This window comes from Halichoerus grypus, chromosome 13, assembly GCF_964656455.1.
Source record: "Halichoerus grypus chromosome 13, mHalGry1.hap1.1, whole genome shotgun sequence".
Lineage (NCBI taxonomy): Eukaryota > Metazoa > Chordata > Mammalia > Carnivora > Phocidae > Halichoerus > Halichoerus grypus.
The window spans coordinates 86,200,390-86,218,588 of NC_135724.1; the positions used below are offsets into that span (position 1 = coordinate 86,200,390).

The 18,199-nt window shown below is 36.4% G+C and overlaps 1 protein-coding gene across 2 annotated transcripts in view; it reads left to right on the top strand.

Annotated features, from left to right (window-relative positions):
- Positions 1–18,199, top strand: part of TMEM116 (transmembrane protein 116) — an 85,038-nt gene that overhangs the window by 18,818 nt on the left and 48,021 nt on the right. For both annotated transcript variants that reach the window (XM_078060954.1, XM_036076636.2), the window contains exon 4: positions 2,151–2,282. In XM_078060954.1, coding sequence (XP_077917080.1) covers positions 2,151–2,282 — 132 coding nt within the window. The remainder of the gene's footprint in view (positions 1–2,150; positions 2,283–18,199) is intronic.

Sequence of the window (18,199 nt, forward strand, 5' to 3'; positions counted from 1 at the left end):
AATGATATTGGGCATATTTTCATATGTTTATGACCATTTGGATTTCTTCTTAAGTACCTGTTCACACCTTTTGCCTATTTTTTTCTACTGGGTTTTTTTTAATTGCTTTGTAAGAGTTTTTGTTTGTTTTTGTTTTTAATATTGTTTTGATACCGGTCCTTTGTCAGTTTTATGTGTTGCAAATAATCTTCTCCCATTTTGTGGCGTGTCTTTTTCTTTATGGTGTCTTTTGACACATTTTTCTTTTTCACTGGTTGAATTTTTCAATTACTTCCTTTTAGAGCCTTTTTGTTTTGTTTAGGAAAAATTTCCCTGGCCAGAAGTTGAAGACATTCTCCTCTATTATCTAAAAAAAATTTTTTATGGTTTTTGCCTTTCACATTTAGTTATTTAAACCAGTTGGAACTCATTTTTGAGTGTGTGAGATAGAAAGTAGGGGTCCACTTTTATTTTTATCCATATAGACCCCCAGTTGTTGCAACATCATATTTTGAAAAGACTATCCTTTCTCTCTTGATCCAGAAAGCCGCCTTATGGGTTGTCTGGCTGGCTCAGTCAGCAGAGCCTGCAACTCTTGATCTCAGGGTTGTGAGTTTGAGTTCCACATTGGGTGTAGAGTTTACTATAATAATAATAACAATAATAATAAAAATGTTCAAAAAAAGCCATTTCTAGGGGCACCTGGGTGGCTCAGATGGCTTGGGTCATGATCTCAGGGTCCTAGGATCGAGCCTCGCGTCGGGCTCCCTGCTCAGCGGGGAGTCTGCTTCTCCTTCTCCCTCTGCTGCTCCCTCTGCTTGTGCTCTCTCTCGAGCTCTCTCTCTCTGTCAAATAAATAAAATCTTTTTTAAAAAGCCACTTCTATCATGTATAAAAAGTTTTTATTTATGCTTAGGTTTGTTTGAGCTCTGATTCTGTTTCATTTGTCTATTTGCTTATCCCTGTGCTAGTACCACAGTATCTGCACTCTAGCTTTATATTAAGTTTTGCTATGTGTAGGACAAGTCTTCTTTTTCCTTTTTCATTAAGAATGTCTTGGTTATCTTTATATTTTGTATTTCTCTATCAGATGTAGAGCCAGCTTGTCAACTTCCACAAGAAAATATGTTGAGATACAGTTGATATTGCATTTAATCTATATATCAGTTTAGGGAGAACCAACATTTTTGTAATCTTAGGTCTTACAATCCATGAGCATAGTATATTTCTTCACTGTAGATCTCTTTTGGTGTCTCTCAATAAACATTTTATAATTTTCTCTGTAGGCTAACCAATACTATTTTTAGAAATGTGGGAGTAGGGAGGCCAAAAGGGGAAGAATACTAGAAAGTGATAAAGAAGGACAAACTTTACTGATGGGGTCAGAAATTGAAAAGCAGCTTATACAATTCATACTGATGTTTTTCCTACTCTGAGTTTTCATTGACAAAATTAAGATGAATAGGGTCTGAGGATCTAATGTATAATGTGGTGACTATACTTGATAACATTGTGTTGTATAATTGAAATTTGCTAAGAGAGTAGAACTTAAATGTTCTCATCAAAAAAAAAAAAAAGTAAATGTGTGTGGTGATGGAGGTGTTAACTTGGGGAAATCCTTTCACAATGTACATGTATATCAAATCATCCCATTGCACACTTTAAATATCTTACAATTTTTCAATAAAGAAAAGAAAAAGAAAAATGCAAGTTAAACTATATTAAGATTTAAAAAACCTGTTTTTTTTTCTTGAGTCCTTAACCATATCCCAAAACTCAGCTGATGATCTCATTTCCTATTGTTGGATGTTGGCTGTGCAACTAGAGCACTTTTAATTTTCTATTTGTAGTGTGTCTCCCATCACAAAATTTCTTATCTGCCCATTTTTTCCTTTGTCCCTATATCTGAGGAAGGAATATGTTTATGAGGAAGAAGTTCCAATGCTAGTCTATCCATGAGTAGTCTGATTCCAGGACAATTGGGATAGTTGCAATTATATATTCCTTCCTACCTGGAGTATTCCTTTACATTCCCCACAGTCCACCAATGACAGAGACCCCAGAAAAATGGTGCCCAGGTTTCTACTAGAAAGGTACAACATAAAAATAATTGATTGTTACATTCTCCTAGCTACATCATTTATGAAATGAGGCTCTTGTTGCTTTGACAGATAAGGCCACTCTTTTATCTGAGCTTCTCTGACCTTCTCCTGGGGATATGCTGGCTCATTGAGGCACTTCTTTATGGAACTTCAGCAGCCAATAAGGACATTGTCTGCTATAACTTGCAAGCAGTTGGACAGGTGAGTGGTACTAGACTGTGACTGTATCTTGTAAGACAGGTATACTCAGACCTAAATAGAAAGCAAAGATAATCCATCTTGGTAAGTGGGGCCCTTTTGTTTGTTGTTACACTTTGAAACAATAGCTCTTAATGGTTTTCCATGTTAAAAAACACTACTTGTTTATTATAGAAAGGGTGGAAAATTCAGAGAAGCAAAAAGATAATTAAAATCACCCATAATCACCCACAATATTTTATATGTATTATATATCTTTCCAATCTTTTTCTCTGTAGGTATATGCATTTTAAAACAAGTAATTTTTTGTAAATGCTTTTTTTTTAACATAGCATGAGTGTATTTCCATGTAATGAAATTGTCTTTAACAACATCTTGCGATTAATGCATGGTTTTTATTAAAAGAATATAATAAGCAGTGGCTTAAATTGGGAAATACTGCGTATCATTATGTATGGATTATAGATCTTTCACAGATTTTATCAGTAGGTTAACCCACACAGTGCCATCTGTATATAATGTTTCTTATATTTCTCAGACTTGCTATGTGAAAAAGTAGAGGTTAAAATGCAATCTGTACTCACTGTTACGTGTTTCCTTTGAGATTTGTTACTAGAGGGAATATTTCTTTCAGTTTAGTAGGAAAATAATAACATGTAATTGGTGGTATGAAATCCATGTACTAATATAAGTTAACTATCTCATATGAATTTTAGTATCATAGAAACATACTTTATTCAATCCTCCTAATATCTCATAAATTGAGTAACACTGTATTATTTTCTTAGCTAAGGAAATAACATAGCTTTGGAAGTAAAAAAAATCTGCATAGAATTCTGAACCCAGTTAACTTTGTAACCTTAGGCAAATACTTAATTTCTGAACTTAAGTCTCCTAGTCTGTAAAATGGTCATTAATAATATTTACCTTGTGCTTGGCATAGGTATGATTGTTTCTTTTTTTTACAACTTTATTGAGCTATACATACAATAAACAACATATATTTATTTATTTAATTTTTAAAATATTTGAGAGAGGGAGAGAGCATGAATGGGGGGAGGGCAGAGGAAGAGGGAGAAGCAGAGCCTCCACTGAGCAGGGAGCCCGATGTGGGGCTCAATCACAGGACCCCAAGATCATGACCCAAGCCAAAGGCAGATGCTTAACTGACTGAGCCACCCAGGTGCCCCTACACCACACTATTTAAAGTGTACAATTTTATCTTTTTTAATATATGTATACCCCTATCAAATCATTACCACAATTAAGATAACAAACATTTCTATTTCCATCACCCCCCAAAATCATTTCAAGTTTATTTTCCTTTACCTCATGGAGCATATGAATGACAGTAGTTGCTTTTAAAAATTTTAGTTGGATATATCCAATATCTGGCTATTTCTAAGTTGGTGTTTGTTGATTGTCTTCTCCCATGATAATGGGTGACAAATTTCTGTTCTTTGTGTGTCAAGTAATTTAGGATCTCATCTTGGACATTGTGAATGCTACATAGCATAGACTCTGGGTTCTTTTGTAATTCTCTGGAGAATGCTAATATTTTTGCTTAGCAGACAGTCAACCTGATTAGGTTTAGAATGTGAATTTCTTTTTTAAACAATTTATTTATTTGAGAGAGAGAGGGGGCAGGAGATGGGGGGGGATCAGAGGGAGAATCAGACTCCCTACTGAGCAGGGAGCCCAATGCGGGACTTGATCCTGGGACTCCAGGATCATGACCTGAGCCGAAGGCAGTCACTTAACCAACAGAGCCACCCAGGCACCCTAGAATGTGAATTTCACTTCATCATTTTTAGGTTCAAGTTCTCTAAGCCTAGTTCTCTAAGCCTTAGCTATGCTGGTTTTGGGCTGTCATGTGCATGTATAGTGTAGTGGTTAGGTTGAAACTTATATGGAATCATACACAGAATTAGGACATCTGCTTTTCTTGCTCTGTCACTTTTGGGATTCCACCCACACTTTGCTGCCTGAAGGGGGACATTCTCTGGTTTATGTGGCTTAGAACATAGGTTTCTGTTAGAGTTTTAGGTGCCTTCATTGAGAAGCATCATGATTGGGATGCACACTTGAGGAAAAGCTGTAAGAGAGCAAGAGAGAAAAGTTTGGGAAACTCACTTTTGTGCAGTTTGCTTCTCCATATTTGACTCCTTTGTTTGATTTTTACTTTTCAGTCTTCAAGTAGTTAATTTTTATATTTTTCCCAGAGTTTTTGTTTGTAATCAATGGGAGGGATGGGCTGAAGAGGGCTAAAAAACACTAGCTTATTTAGTTATATTTATTTATTTATTATTCATTCATTTATTTATTGAGCGAGAAAGAGCATGTGGATGGGGAGGGGCAGAGGGAGAGAGAATTTTTTTTTTTTTTAGAGATTTTATTTATTTGAGAGAGAGAGCACAAGCAGTGGGGGGGAGGGCAGAGGGAGAGGGAGAAGCAGACTCTCTGCTGAGCAGGGAACTGGACATGGGGCTCGATCCCAGGTCCCTGAGATTATGACCTGAGCTGAAGGCAGATACTTAACCAACTGAACCTCCCAGGTTCCCTGGAGAGAGAATTTTAAGCAGGCTCCATGCTCAGCTTGGAGCCTGATGCAGGGCTCGATCTCATGACCCTGAGATCATGACATGAGCTGAAATCAAGAGTCCATGCTTAACCGACTGAGCCACCTAGACACCCTAGCTTTATTTTTTTAATTGTGGTAACGTGCATAACATAAAACCATTTTAATCATTAAATTTTTTTAAAATTGTGGTAAAAAACACATAACAAAATTTATCATCTTGACATTTTTAAATGTACAGTTCAGGGGCGCCTGGGTGGCTCAGTTTGTTAAGCATCTGCCTTCGGCTCAGGTCATGATCCCAGGGTCCTGGGATCGAGCCCCGTGTTGGGCTCTCTGCTCAGTGGGAGCCTGCTTCTCCCTCTCCCTACCTCTCTCCCTGCTTGTACTCTCTCTCTCTCTCTGTCAAATAAATAAATAAAATCTTTTAAAAAAATCTTTAAATGCACAGTTCAGTGATATTAAGTACATTCATATTGTTGTGTAATTATCACCACCATCCATCTCCAGAAATTTTCATCATCCCAAACTGAAACTCTGTATCCAGTGATTCCACTTCTCCCATCAAGCACTACCATTCTTTCTGTCTGTATGAATTTACCACTCTAGTTACCTCCTATCAGTGGAATCATACAATATTCATCCTTTTGTGTCTAACTTATTTAACTTAGCTTAATGTATTCAATGTCCATCCATGTTGTAGCATATGTCAGAATTCCATTCCTTTATAAGGCTGAATAATATTCCTTTGCATGATTATACCACATTTTATTTATTCATTCATCCATTGATGGACCCTTGAGTTACTTCCATCTTTTGGCTATTGTGTATAATGCTGCTTTGAACATGGGTGTACAAATACCTGTTTGAGCCCTTGCTCTTAATTCTTATGAGTATATATCTAAAAGTGGAATTGCTGGATCAAATGATAATTCTATGTTCAATTTTTTGAGGAACCACCATATTGTTTTCCATAACAGTGGCATCATTTTACAGTTCCACTGCATAAAGTTTCTAATTTCTCCATATCCACATTAACAGTTGTTTTCTGGTTGTGTGTGTGTGTTTTTTTTTTTAAATAGCTATCCTAATGGAAGTAAAGTGGTATAATGTAGTTTTTGAGTTGTATTTCTTTAAAGATTAGTGGTATTAGTGATGTTAAGTATCTTGTTGTGTGCTTGTTGACCATTTGTATATCTTCCTTGAAGAAATGTTTATTCAAGTTCTTTGTCCATTTTTAAATTTGTTGTTGATTTATAGGGGTTCTTTATGTATTATGAATATTAATTCCTTATCAAATACATGATTTATAAATATTTTCTCCCATTCGTTCATAGGTTGCTTTTTCACTCTGTAGATTATGTCTTTTGATGCACAGAAATATTTAATTTTGATGTAGTCCAATATATTGTTTCTTTTGTTACCTGTGCTTTTGATGTTGTATTCAAGAAATCATTGCCAAGTCCAATGTTGTGAAGATTTTCCCCTATGTGTTCTGCTAGAAGTTTTATAGTTTTACTTCTTAGGTTTAAGTCTTTGATCTATTTTAAACTAATTTTTGTATATGGTATAAGGTAAGTGCCACCTTCATTCATGTGCATGTGGATATTCAGTTTTTTAAATAACATTTGCTAAAAAGACTGTCCTTTCCTCACTAAATGATCTTGCCACTCTTGTTTTAAATCATATGATTTATATGTGACATTTTATTCCAGGCTCTTTATTCTGATCCATTAATTCTATATGTCTGTCTTTAATTGTTTTTTTTTCTTTAATTGTTTTAATTACTGTTACTTTGTACTAAGTTTTGAAACTGGGAAGTGCAAGTCCTCCAACTTGGTTCTTCTTATTAAAGATTGTTTTGGCAGCCATCAAAAAAAATGAAATCTTGCCATTTTGCAATGACGTGGATGTAACTAGAGGGTATTATGCTAAGCGAAGTAAGTCAATCGGAGAAAAACAATTATCATATGATCTCACTGATACGTGGAATTTAAGAAACAAGGCAGAGGTTCATAGGGGAAGAGAGGAAAAAATGAAACAAGATGAAAACAGAGAGGGAGACATAAGAGACTTTTTTTTTTTTTTTAGATTTTTTTATTTATTCATTTGAGACACAGAGATACAGAGAGAGAGAGAGAGGGAGAGAGCATGAGCAGGGAGAGAGGCAGAGGGAGAGGGAGAAGCAGGCTCCCCGCTGAGCAGGAAGCCCAATGCGGGGCTCCATCCCAGGACGCTGGGATCATGACCTGAGCTGAAGGCAGACGCTTAACCATCTGAGCCACCCAGGCGCCCCAGACAAACCATAAGAGAATATAAATCTTAGGAAACAGAGGGTTGCTGGAGGGGAGTGGGGTGGGGGAATGGGGTAACTGGGTGATGGACATTGGGGAGGGTATGCATTGTAAGGAGCACTGGGTATTATATAAGACTGATGAATCACAGACCTGTACCCCTGAAACAAATAATACATTATATGTTAATTAATTGAATTTAAATTTTTAAAAAAGATTGTTTTAGCCAAAACAATCTCAGGGTCCCTTGAGGTTAGGTATGGATTTTAGGATGTATTCTGCTGTCATTGGATGGAATGTTCTATACACGTTGTTATGTCAGGTTGATTGATAGTGACCTTCAAGTCCATTAAATTCTTGCTGATTTTCTGTCTACTTATTGTATTCATTGGTGAGAAATAGTGATTTTCCTGATAATAATTGTGGGTTTATCTATTTCTCATTTTAGTTCTATTAGTTTTTGCTTCATGTATTCTGAAGTTCTCTTCTAAGGAGTATACAAATTTAAGATTTTTATATTCTCTTGATTAGATGAACTAGTTGCCATGATGAAATGACCTTTATCCTTGGTAATATTCTTTGCTCTGTAATTTCCTTTTTTTCCTGGTATTTATATAGCCATTTCACCTTTTGTTACTGTTTTGTTGTTTCACTTTCAGTTATCATTAGCATGGTATATCTTCTTACCTCCTTGTAAATTTAAATTATTTGTATATTTTTATTTAAAATGCACTTCTTGTAGGCAGCATATATTTAGGTCTTAGTATTTTATCCAGTCCAACAATCTCTGCCTTTTATTTGTGGTTTTTAGGCCACTTACACTTCATTTGTACTATTTTATTTGAATCTATCATTTTGCTCTTTGTTTTCTGTTCTGTTCTTTGTTCCCTTTTCTTCCTTTTTCTGCCTTCTTTGGCTTAATATACTATTTTTATTATTACCTTTTATCTTCTTTGTTGGCTTATTAGCTAAAACCCTTTGTTGTGTTACTTTAGTGGTTGTGTTACAGGATTCATAGTATACATTTTAACTTATCATAGTTGAAGTGATATCATATCTCTTCACATATAGGGTGAGAATCTTACAATGTAATACTTTCATTTCTCCTCTTCTGGCCTTTATGCTATTGTCATGTATTTCTTATATGTATACTGTAAAGCTCACAATATATTTTTATATTTGCTCAAACAGTTAATTATCATTACAGAGATTTAAATAATAAGAAAAAAATCTTTTATACTTACTATTTCCAGTGTTCTTCATTCTTTTGTGTAGATTCAGATTTTTGTGTGATACCATTTTTCTTCTGCCTGAAGCATACTCTTTAACACATCTTATGTTGTGGGTCTGCTTTTCTGTGTTTGAAAATGTCTATTTTGCCTTTGTTTTTGAGAGTATATTTGCTGGGTATAGACTTTCTAGAAAATTTTAGTACTTTAACATATTGCTTCACTGTGTTTTTGCTTGAACTGTTTTCCTTTAAGAAATCTGATACTATATCTTTGTTCCTCTCTGCATCTTTTTTCCTCCGGTTGCTTTTAAGATTTTTCTTTTAAAATTGAATAATTTCGGATGCTTGGATGGCTCAGCTGGTTAAGCATCTGCCTTCGGCTCAGGTCATGACCTCAGAGTCCTGGAATCCAGTCCCACATCAGGCTCTTTGCTCAGCGAGGAGCCTGCTTCTCCCTCTGCCTGCCATTCCCCACTGCTTGTGTGTGTGTGCACTCTCTCGCTCTCTCTCTCTGACAAATAAATAAAATCTTTAAAAAATGAATAATTTGATTATGATGGGCCTTGGTGTCATTTTATTCATATTTCTTTTCCTTGGGATTAATTGAGCTTTGTATCTATGAGTTTATAGTCTTCATCAAATTTGGAAAGCTTTTGTCCATTATTTCTTCAAATATGTTTTCTGTTTCCCTTTCCCCCACCACTTGTACTCCTTTCAGGCATCCTATTACCTGTATATAATGCTGCTTGAAGCTTTCCCGCTGTTCATTGATGCTTTTTCAGTTTTTGGATTCTTTTTTTTTGCTTTGTTTTTCATTTTGAATATTTTCTATTATGCTTTCAGATTCATTAGTCATTTCTTCTGCAGTGTCTAATCTGTATATTTACTCTGATCCATTGTAGTTTTCATGTTTAGCAGCTCAAATAAGGTCTTTAAAAATATCTTCCATGTTTCTACTTATTAAAAATATGGGATAGAGGGCGCCTGGGTGGCTCAGTTGGTTAAGCGACTGCCTTCGGCTCAGGTCATGATCCTGGAGTCCCAGGATCGAGTCCCGCATCGGGCTCCCTGCTCGGCAGGGAGTCTGCTTCTCCCTCTGACCCTCCTCCCTCTCATGCTCTCTCTCTCTCATTGTCTCTCTCACAAATAAATAAAAAAATCTTAAAAAAAAAAAAAAAAAAAAAAAAAATTTAAAAAAAAAAAAATATGGGATAGAATATTATAACTATTTTATTGTCTTTTACTGCTAATTCTAATATCTGTTTCAGTTTGGGGTAGGTTTCAATTGATTGATTATTCTCCTCTGTATAGGTCATGTTTTACTCCCTCTTTGCATCTAATCTTTTATTGGATGTCAGACACTGTGAATTTTATTTTTGGGGTGTACTAGATATTTCTGTGTACCTATAACCATTATTGAATTTTGTCCTTGGATTTAGATAAATTACTTAAAATAGCTTGAATCTCTCAGATCCTGCTTTTATGATTTTTTAGTTAGTTCTGGAGTGATGCTTAGTCTCAGGCTAATTATTTCTCACAACTGAGCCACGGTCTTCCTGAGTATTCTACCTTATGTCCTTTTGAATTACCAGTTTTTTGAATCTTGGTGGTAGGAACTATTTTTGGCCCTATGTGAACTCTAGATACTGTTCTGTAATACTTTTAGATAGTTCTTTCGGCTTTGGATATTTCCCTTATATACATGCATCAATCAGAACTTGGCTGAATACTCTAGGAAGAGCCTCTGCAAATATCCGGGTTGCTCTGAGCAGCTCTTTCCTCCCCAGCACTCTGTTCTATGAACTCTAGCAGCCTTTGTCTTCCTGGATTCTCACCTCTATCTCCTCAACTCAGAGTTAGCCAAGCTCTGCCTCAATTTTTTCTTCCTGTACAGTAGCATGGGAACTCTCTTTAGAGAGTAAGCTGAAGTCGGAGTGCCTGGGTGGCTCTGTTGGTTAAGTGGCTAACTCTTGATTTTGGCTCAGTTCATGATCTCAGGGTTGTGAGATCAAGCCCCCCATCTGGCTCTATGCTCAGCGTGGAGCCTGCTTGAGATTTTCTTCCTCTCCCTCTTCTTCTCCCTCTGCCCTGCCCACCCCCTCCACGGGCATGCACTCTCTCTCTCTCTCTCAAATAAATAAATAAATCTTAAAAAAAAAAAAAAAGTAAGCTGAGGTAGTTCTATGGTTCATCTCATGTTTCCCATGTTTCAGAGATCACTGACTTTGTTATCTGATGTCTAATGTCTTAAAACTGTTGTTTGAAATATTTTGTCTGTCTTTTTTGTTTGTTTGCCAGGAAGGTAAATTGAGTTCTTGTTATTCCATCTTGGCCAGAAATAGAAATTCATAAGTAAAGCTTGGGACTGAGAATGTGCTCAAAAAACTTCAGCATTTGGATATTCAGGATTAGCTTGGAGGTTTTCGGGGAATATATTATTTAAATAATTCTCAATATCTAAGTTATTCTTTAGAATACAAAAATCTATAGACTGTATCAGATTAATGTTTCAGTATTCCCTGTTGTCTTCCCTCCTGATAAACTCTATCAGCTTGGAGGAAAAAAATGCTATTTAACTTGGGTCTTTTCTTTATAATGAGACACACAATTCATTTAATAGTCAATTGGTCCATTTATTTAGCTTTAGGAGAGAATGAGATATAGGTATCCCCGACATTTCAAAAGTTTGTGTTGTACCTCTTTGCTTTTATGAAAGACCTACATGAGTACCTGTTCTTGCTAACCAAAAGAAATCCAAAGAGGATTTTGGCCTTTGTGGAAAAAGGCAAAAAGCAAAAATAGCATTCAGGGTTTGTTTTGCAACAAGCCATTATAGAGGCAGTGTGTGCCCCAACCAGCAAGTGGCACCACCAAGCTCTTTCCCCAGGAATACACTCAACATCAAGCTGCCATAACTTTGAACTGTGTATGTGAGCATCTGTGCTTTATCTCTATTTATTTTGTACATCCATTAGAAGATATTTCCATTAGCAAGGGTATCAGAAATGACAATCATTACTGCATTGTTTTGCTGTTGAGAATCTGTATGATTTTGAGGAAGTCATTTGATTTTTATGACAATCATTATTGCTAGTTGAATATAATTAAGGATACAGATGAATAGCCAGATAAAGAGATACATAAATCCAAAAGGGTCCTGAATGCAGGAGCTTCTGTCCCTGTGGAGCTGGATGTGTTTACCAGCCCAGAAGCTTTCTGAATCCTGTAGTTTAGAGTTTTTTATGGAGGCTTCATTTTGTAGGCATGGTCAATTATTAATTCAATCTCTAGCCTCTCTCCTCACCCTGGGGGATGGGATGTAGGGCTGAAAGTTCTAAGTCTCAAGTCATGGTTTGATCTTTCTGGTAACCAGCCTCTATCCTAAAACTTTCCAGGAGCCCACCAAGTATCATCTCATTAGAACAAAAGGTGCTCCTATCACCCAGGAAATTTCAAGGGATTTAGGAGCTTTGTGTAAGATGCTCCTATCATTCTCATCACTCAGGAAATTCCAGGGGTTTTAGGAGCGCTGTGTCAGGAATTGGGGGGTAGATACTAAACATATATTTATTACGTCACAAGAGCAAACCCAAACTTGGCTCTTTTATCTCTCTCTCTCCATGTTACTGGAGAATCCTGGTACCTAGTTTAATACTCTTTAGAGACCTGGAGACTAAAAAATACATTCTTTTGTTAAAAATGGAACATTTTCATTTTTTAGCTTTTCTACATTAAGATTTTTTATAATTTATAAAATTAATACATGTTTCGACAAAATTAAAACATGTTTTTGCATACCTGGGGTTTACAAATGAAAAGTAAAAGTTCACCTCCCTTTTCTAACCCTGACTTTCACAGTTCAACCAGTTGAGATTAAATGTGTCTGGTTTTCAAAATTCCCATGTAACTGGTTCTTGAGAAAAAAATTAGCAGTGAGTGGAGGCGGGGCACTCCTTACTTGCACAAGCAGATGAGAGGTCCTAGATTTTCCAAGAGTCATAGTAAGGAAAGGACTAGTCACCTGATCTAAACAAACAAGATATCCAAGTTCCTTAATTTAGATTTCCAGTTTCATTCTTTGAACAGGGAGACTCTTTTAGAAAAAAATTTTTTGAAAACAAGTGCCAAGATTTTTAGAACATAGTTAGTAGTTATTAATTATTTCCACTGAAGCAGAATGAAAGAAAATGGGCTTAAGCAGTAGTAGGAAAATATTTAGTTTGGGTAGAAACCTTGAGGATTATTATGCAGGAATAAATCATTAGGGTCAGTTTGGTGTTTCCCTGTCAAATGTGTGTGTAATTTTCATGTGAAATGGATTTGCCAGGTGGTACACCAGATAAATGGTTCACTGGTTCTTAGACTTCAGGGTTTTATAAATGAGTAAAACTAAAGAGAAAAATGTGAGTTGTTATACTGTTGCTATTTTGTTAAATTAAGAATACTTTTAAACAACTAGTACTTAATTTCATAAAAGGAATAACAATTCATACTAAAAAACCAGGCAAAATAAAATCTCAGACTATAACATGGACTCTTTAAATTAGTAGATTTAGCTATATGAAAAATTTAATTACATCACCTATGTTTTTCTCAATATTTCTTAGACCAGTGCCTATTTTGTCAGGGATCACCACTAATTTTTGAACTAGCATTTGGAAATTATTGCACTATATAGGCTTTCACAGCTCTTTCCAGGTTTCAGATGTTAAAGCTTCAGGACATGTGGATTTTTTGTTTTGTTTTGAGCTTTTCCTCCTCTACTGGGGTGGATGTGGGATGCAAATTAGAATCAGGCTTATTCATCTCTTATGTTATTACTTTATTATGTGCCTGGAGTTACTGAGTTCTTGCCTGATTTAGATAATGAAAAGAGTTTTGTAGGAGACCCAGAGCTGGTCAGGGGTGAACACTGGCTCACTACAGCTCTGGTGCTTTTATGTGTCTTCAGTGAACTGGAACAGAAGAAATCAATCATTTACCAAGAGTTAGTCATTTGTTCTGGAACTTACCTGAGAAGCAAAGTGAGTTTGAAAACTAGGCTATCAGAAATAATTTCATTCTTTGATTAATAAATTGAGATGTGGGATTTTCCAATTGCTATTTTTTTTTTTTTGGAAACTCAGCCAACCAGTAAATAGATGTTACTGTGCCACCATAACATTGGAATCAGAAGGCTTTGTCTGGTCTATAGCATTTGACTCTGAAAGATGGAATCTGATCCATAGTCTAAGATGCTGAGAATTTTTAATTCTGTTAGATGATTAGATCTACACCAAGAAGATTAATTTGATTGTATATGATTGTCCCCCAGATCAGTCTTGGGATCAGGAACAAATTCCATGCTTTTTCCAAAAGGGTCTAGGAGTACTGCTGTGCTGATATTTCTGTTTATCAGAGTTAACTGCTATGGAGAAATAAGATAAGGGAAAATGACAGTGCCAGACACTATCCCAGTCTGCTTCCCTATTTACTTTTGGCTGTTCTAGTGTTTATTTTGACATAGGTTGAAGTGTCAGCAGTCACCTTTTCTTAGTGAATGAACCAGGTTTCATTTCCTAGAAGAATATGCTAGGCATATACTTTAGAGACACCAGTTTGGATTGCAGATGACATGAAATTTGTGGCTTGGAGTTAAAGCATAGAGTTTGGAGTCAAACAGTTCTGGGTTTAAATCTCCCAGCTCTGGTACCTATTAGCTGTATGATTTTTAAGCAAGTTAATTTTTCTAAGTCTTAGTTTCTATATGTAAGATACAAATAATGATAGGATTCGTAGGGTTGTCATGAAGATTAAATTCGGTAAAAATGCAAAGTGCTTGCCCTTAGTGTAAACTGTTGTTGTTCTTGTTATTTTTGGAGGTAAAATAGGATATCTGCTGATCTTCGTAGGACTAGAATTCACCTGCAGGCCTTTTGTTTCCTCCCCATATTTATTGATCTATTACTTTCTGAATCTGTCTGGTAGAAAGCAGTCTATTAAAAATATTCTCTTATCTAGGATTTGACTTCATGATATTTGCTTGTTAATATATTCTCACTGCCTCTCTGACCTTTTGGACTTAGCCTGCCTAACACGAAGGCCTAAATTTTACAGTGGCTAGGGGTTTGTATGACATTATTATTGTGATTTTTTAGGGTCTTTCATTGGCTTAAATATAATAGGAGCGCAAATAAACCTTTGCTGATTGATAGCTGACCTCTCTGGATTTAATTTCATGCTTAAAGGCCCTATACCCTTCTCTATGGGTAAATTTCTGATGCTAGCCCACTTCAGCTAGCTTTTATCTCTTTTAGCCATTGTGTACTAACCGACATCTGATTAATGCCATGGCACAATGTCTGATCTGTGACAGAACAGATTTGTGTCATGATCAATCCCCTTTGTGAAGGGTAAGTACTCTTAACAACAACAGCAAAAAATCCCTTGTACCCTAGGTCCATGTAACAGAAGTAGCTGTACCTGAACTGTTAAATGTTTTGGGACATCTAGAGTCTACTTTAGAGTGGAATTCTCTCCCCTTATTTTCTGTTGTTCAGAAAATGGGTTCTTGTCTACATAGAGACAAGAATGAATTTGTTTAAAAATGTCATCTGAGAGGGGCGCCTGGGTGGCTCCCGTCGTTAAGTGTCTGCCTTCGGCTCAGGTCATGATCCCAGTGTCCTGGGATTGAGCCCCGCATCGGGCTCCCTGCTCAGCAAGAAGCCTGCTTCTCCCTCTCCCACTCTCCCTGCTTGTGTTCCCTCTCTTGCTGTGTCTCTGTCAAATAAATAAATAAAATCTTTAAAAAAAAAGTCATCTGAGAGTATTTTTATACTAGATTGTACTCTATTTCTATTTTCTATGATGAGCTTGAGCTGCCATCTTTTCAAGACAATTTTACAAAAAAGTAGAAAACCACATTTGAAATTTAGGTATCTTCATTTTGTAAAAGAGTGAACTAAATAAGCTATTGAGATCTTGTTTAGTTTCAGGATTCAATAAAAAAAAAACAAAAAAAGCCTGGTTGAAAACTGAGACTCTGGAATTATATTTTGGTGTATGGGTTATTTGGGACAAATAAATTCTTACATTAATTTTTTACTAATTTCATAATAGAAGTAAACTTGTTTCAGGGCACCTGGGTGGCTCAGTCGTTAAGCGTCTTCCTTCAGCTCAGGTCACGATCCCAGGGTCCTGGGATCGAGCCCCGCATCGGGCTCCCTGCTCAGCGGGAAGCCTGCTTCTCCCTCTCCCACTCCCCCTGCTTGTGTTCCCTCTCTCGCTGTGTCTCTCTGTCAAATAAATAAATAAAATCTTAAAAAAAAAAAAAGTAGTAAACTTGTTTCTGCCACTTAACAGACCTTAAATAAATCACGTTAAAATACTAGTTTTGTATTTTTCATCACAAAAATAGAATGAAATGTCAGTATATATGTACAAGTACTTTTAAATTCTAAAGCATTATACCAATATAAGGTTGAATAGAAGATTCTTATTCATCTTCCCTATTATAAATTCTTCTTTATACATGCTAGTGATTCAGTAACTGTTTGCCTCAGTGGGGTTTTAGGAGAATAAAGATGATGGATTTGATGAGTTGTGAGTGTCTCAAAAGAATACAAAGTAGTTAGGATGATAAATTTATTTTATTTTTTCATTTCATCAAAAAGATTTTATTTATTCATTTGAGAGAGGGAGCACAAGCAGGGGGAGAGGCAGAAGGAGAGGGAGAAGCAGACTCCCCGCCAAGCTGGGAGCCTGACATGGGGCTTGATCCCAGGACCTGGAGATCATGATCTGAGCCAAAGGCAGATGCTTAACCATCTCAGCTGCCCAGGTGCCCCAAAGGATGATAAATTTATAATTAGTCACCTCTGTTTGATACTGAAGAATGTTAACATTTGTCATAATCATCAAGGTTATTAACAACAGTACTCTCAGGCTTTAACAAATTTTTAAATCTGAAAGCCGCAAGAAATGTCAAATTTAGAATATTTACATATCTAGTGGGAGGGTGGAGGAATCCGTCAGATATAATGACATCCTGGTTCCCTCTACTGGGCTTAAATGAAATTAACCTTTTTTTTTTTTTTTAAGTTTTAATTTTAATTCCAGTTAGTTAACATACAGTGTTATATTAGTTTCAGGCATACAATATAGTGATTCAACACGTCCATACATCACCTGGTGCTCATCATGACAGGTGTACTCCTTAATTCCCATCACTTATTTTACCCAAGCCCCCAACTCTGCTTCTCTAATTAAAAGTCTGTTTCTTGGTGTCTTTCTCTCTTTCCCTTTGCTCTTTTGTTTTGTTTCTTAAATTCCACATATGAGTGAAATCATATGGTATTTGTCTTTCTCTGACTATTTCACTTAGCATAATATTCTCTAGATCCATCCATGTTGTTGCAAATGGAAGATTTCATTCTTTTTTATGGGTGAATCATATTCCATTGTATATAATGGATACCTATTGTTTCTTAAAACTTGTTTCCTTGGCATAGAATGGTCAGTGTCTTTAAGTGTCAACAAGAGGAGAGAGGAAGACAGGGGAATCAGATCACGTTTCAAATTTTACTGCCAATGTTGAAGAGCCATGTAATGTAGAGGACACTGCTCCCTACTATAGATCATCACTTCTCTCACATGTTTGCCTTAGTAATGGTGGGGAAGTTTTAGGGATCTTTCTTTACAGATTTTTTCTAAAAACTAAACTTGCATCTGCCTATGGCCTTGGATAAAGAAACTCAGAGTTATTAGATGAAAATGTATTGTTTACAGTTTGTCAGTCATTATACTATAGGTTGGAGCACACATCCTTTAAAGTTTGTTCATGAGATTGCAAAAATTCAGTCATCTTCAGGCTCCACTTCTCTCACAATTTCCACCACATCTGAAGTACTTCCTCCACTGAAGTCTTAAACACCTCAAATTCATGCATGAGGGTTGGAAACAGCTTCTTCCAAACTCCTGTTAATGTTGATATTTTGACCTCTTCCAAAGAATCACAAATGTTCTTAATGTTACCTAGAATGATGAATCTTTTCCAGAGGTTTTCAATTTACTTTACCCAGATCCATCAGAGAAATCACTGTCTGTGACAGTTATAGTCTTACAAAATGTATTTATTAAATAATAAAACTTGAAAGTCTAAATTACTCCTTGATCCATGGGCTGCAGAATGGATATTGTGTTAGCAGGCAGGAAAACAATATTAATCTCATCATATATTTCTTTATTTTTTTCTTTCTTTTTATTTATTTGACAGAGAGAGACACAGCGAGAGAGGGAACACAAGCAGGGGGAGTGGGAGAGGGAGAAGCAGGCTTCCCGCGGAGCAGGGAGCCCGATGCGGGGCTCAATCCCAGGACCCTGGGCTCATGACCTGAGCCGAAGGTGGACGCCTAAAGACTGAGCCACCCAGGAGCCCCTCATTGTATATTTCTCTCAGAGCTCTTGTGTGACTAAGTACATTGTCAATGAGCAGTAATATTTTGAAAATAATCTTTTTTTTTCTGAGCGGCAGGTCTCAACAGTGGGCTTAAAATATTCAGTAAACCATGTTGTAAACAGATGTGCTGTCATTCAGGCTTTTTTTTTTTTTTTCTAGAGCACAGGCAGAGTAGATTTAGCATGATCCCGGGGTGCCTGGGTGCCTCAGGTCATGATCCCAGGGTCCTGGGATCGAGCCCCATGTTGGGCTCCCTGCTCAGCGGGAGCCTGCTTCTCCCTCTCCTCCCTGCTTGTGCTCTCTTGCTATCTGTTTCTCTCTCCCAAATAAATAAATAAATAAGTAATAAAATCTTTTCAAAAATAAATAAAAGTAATGATC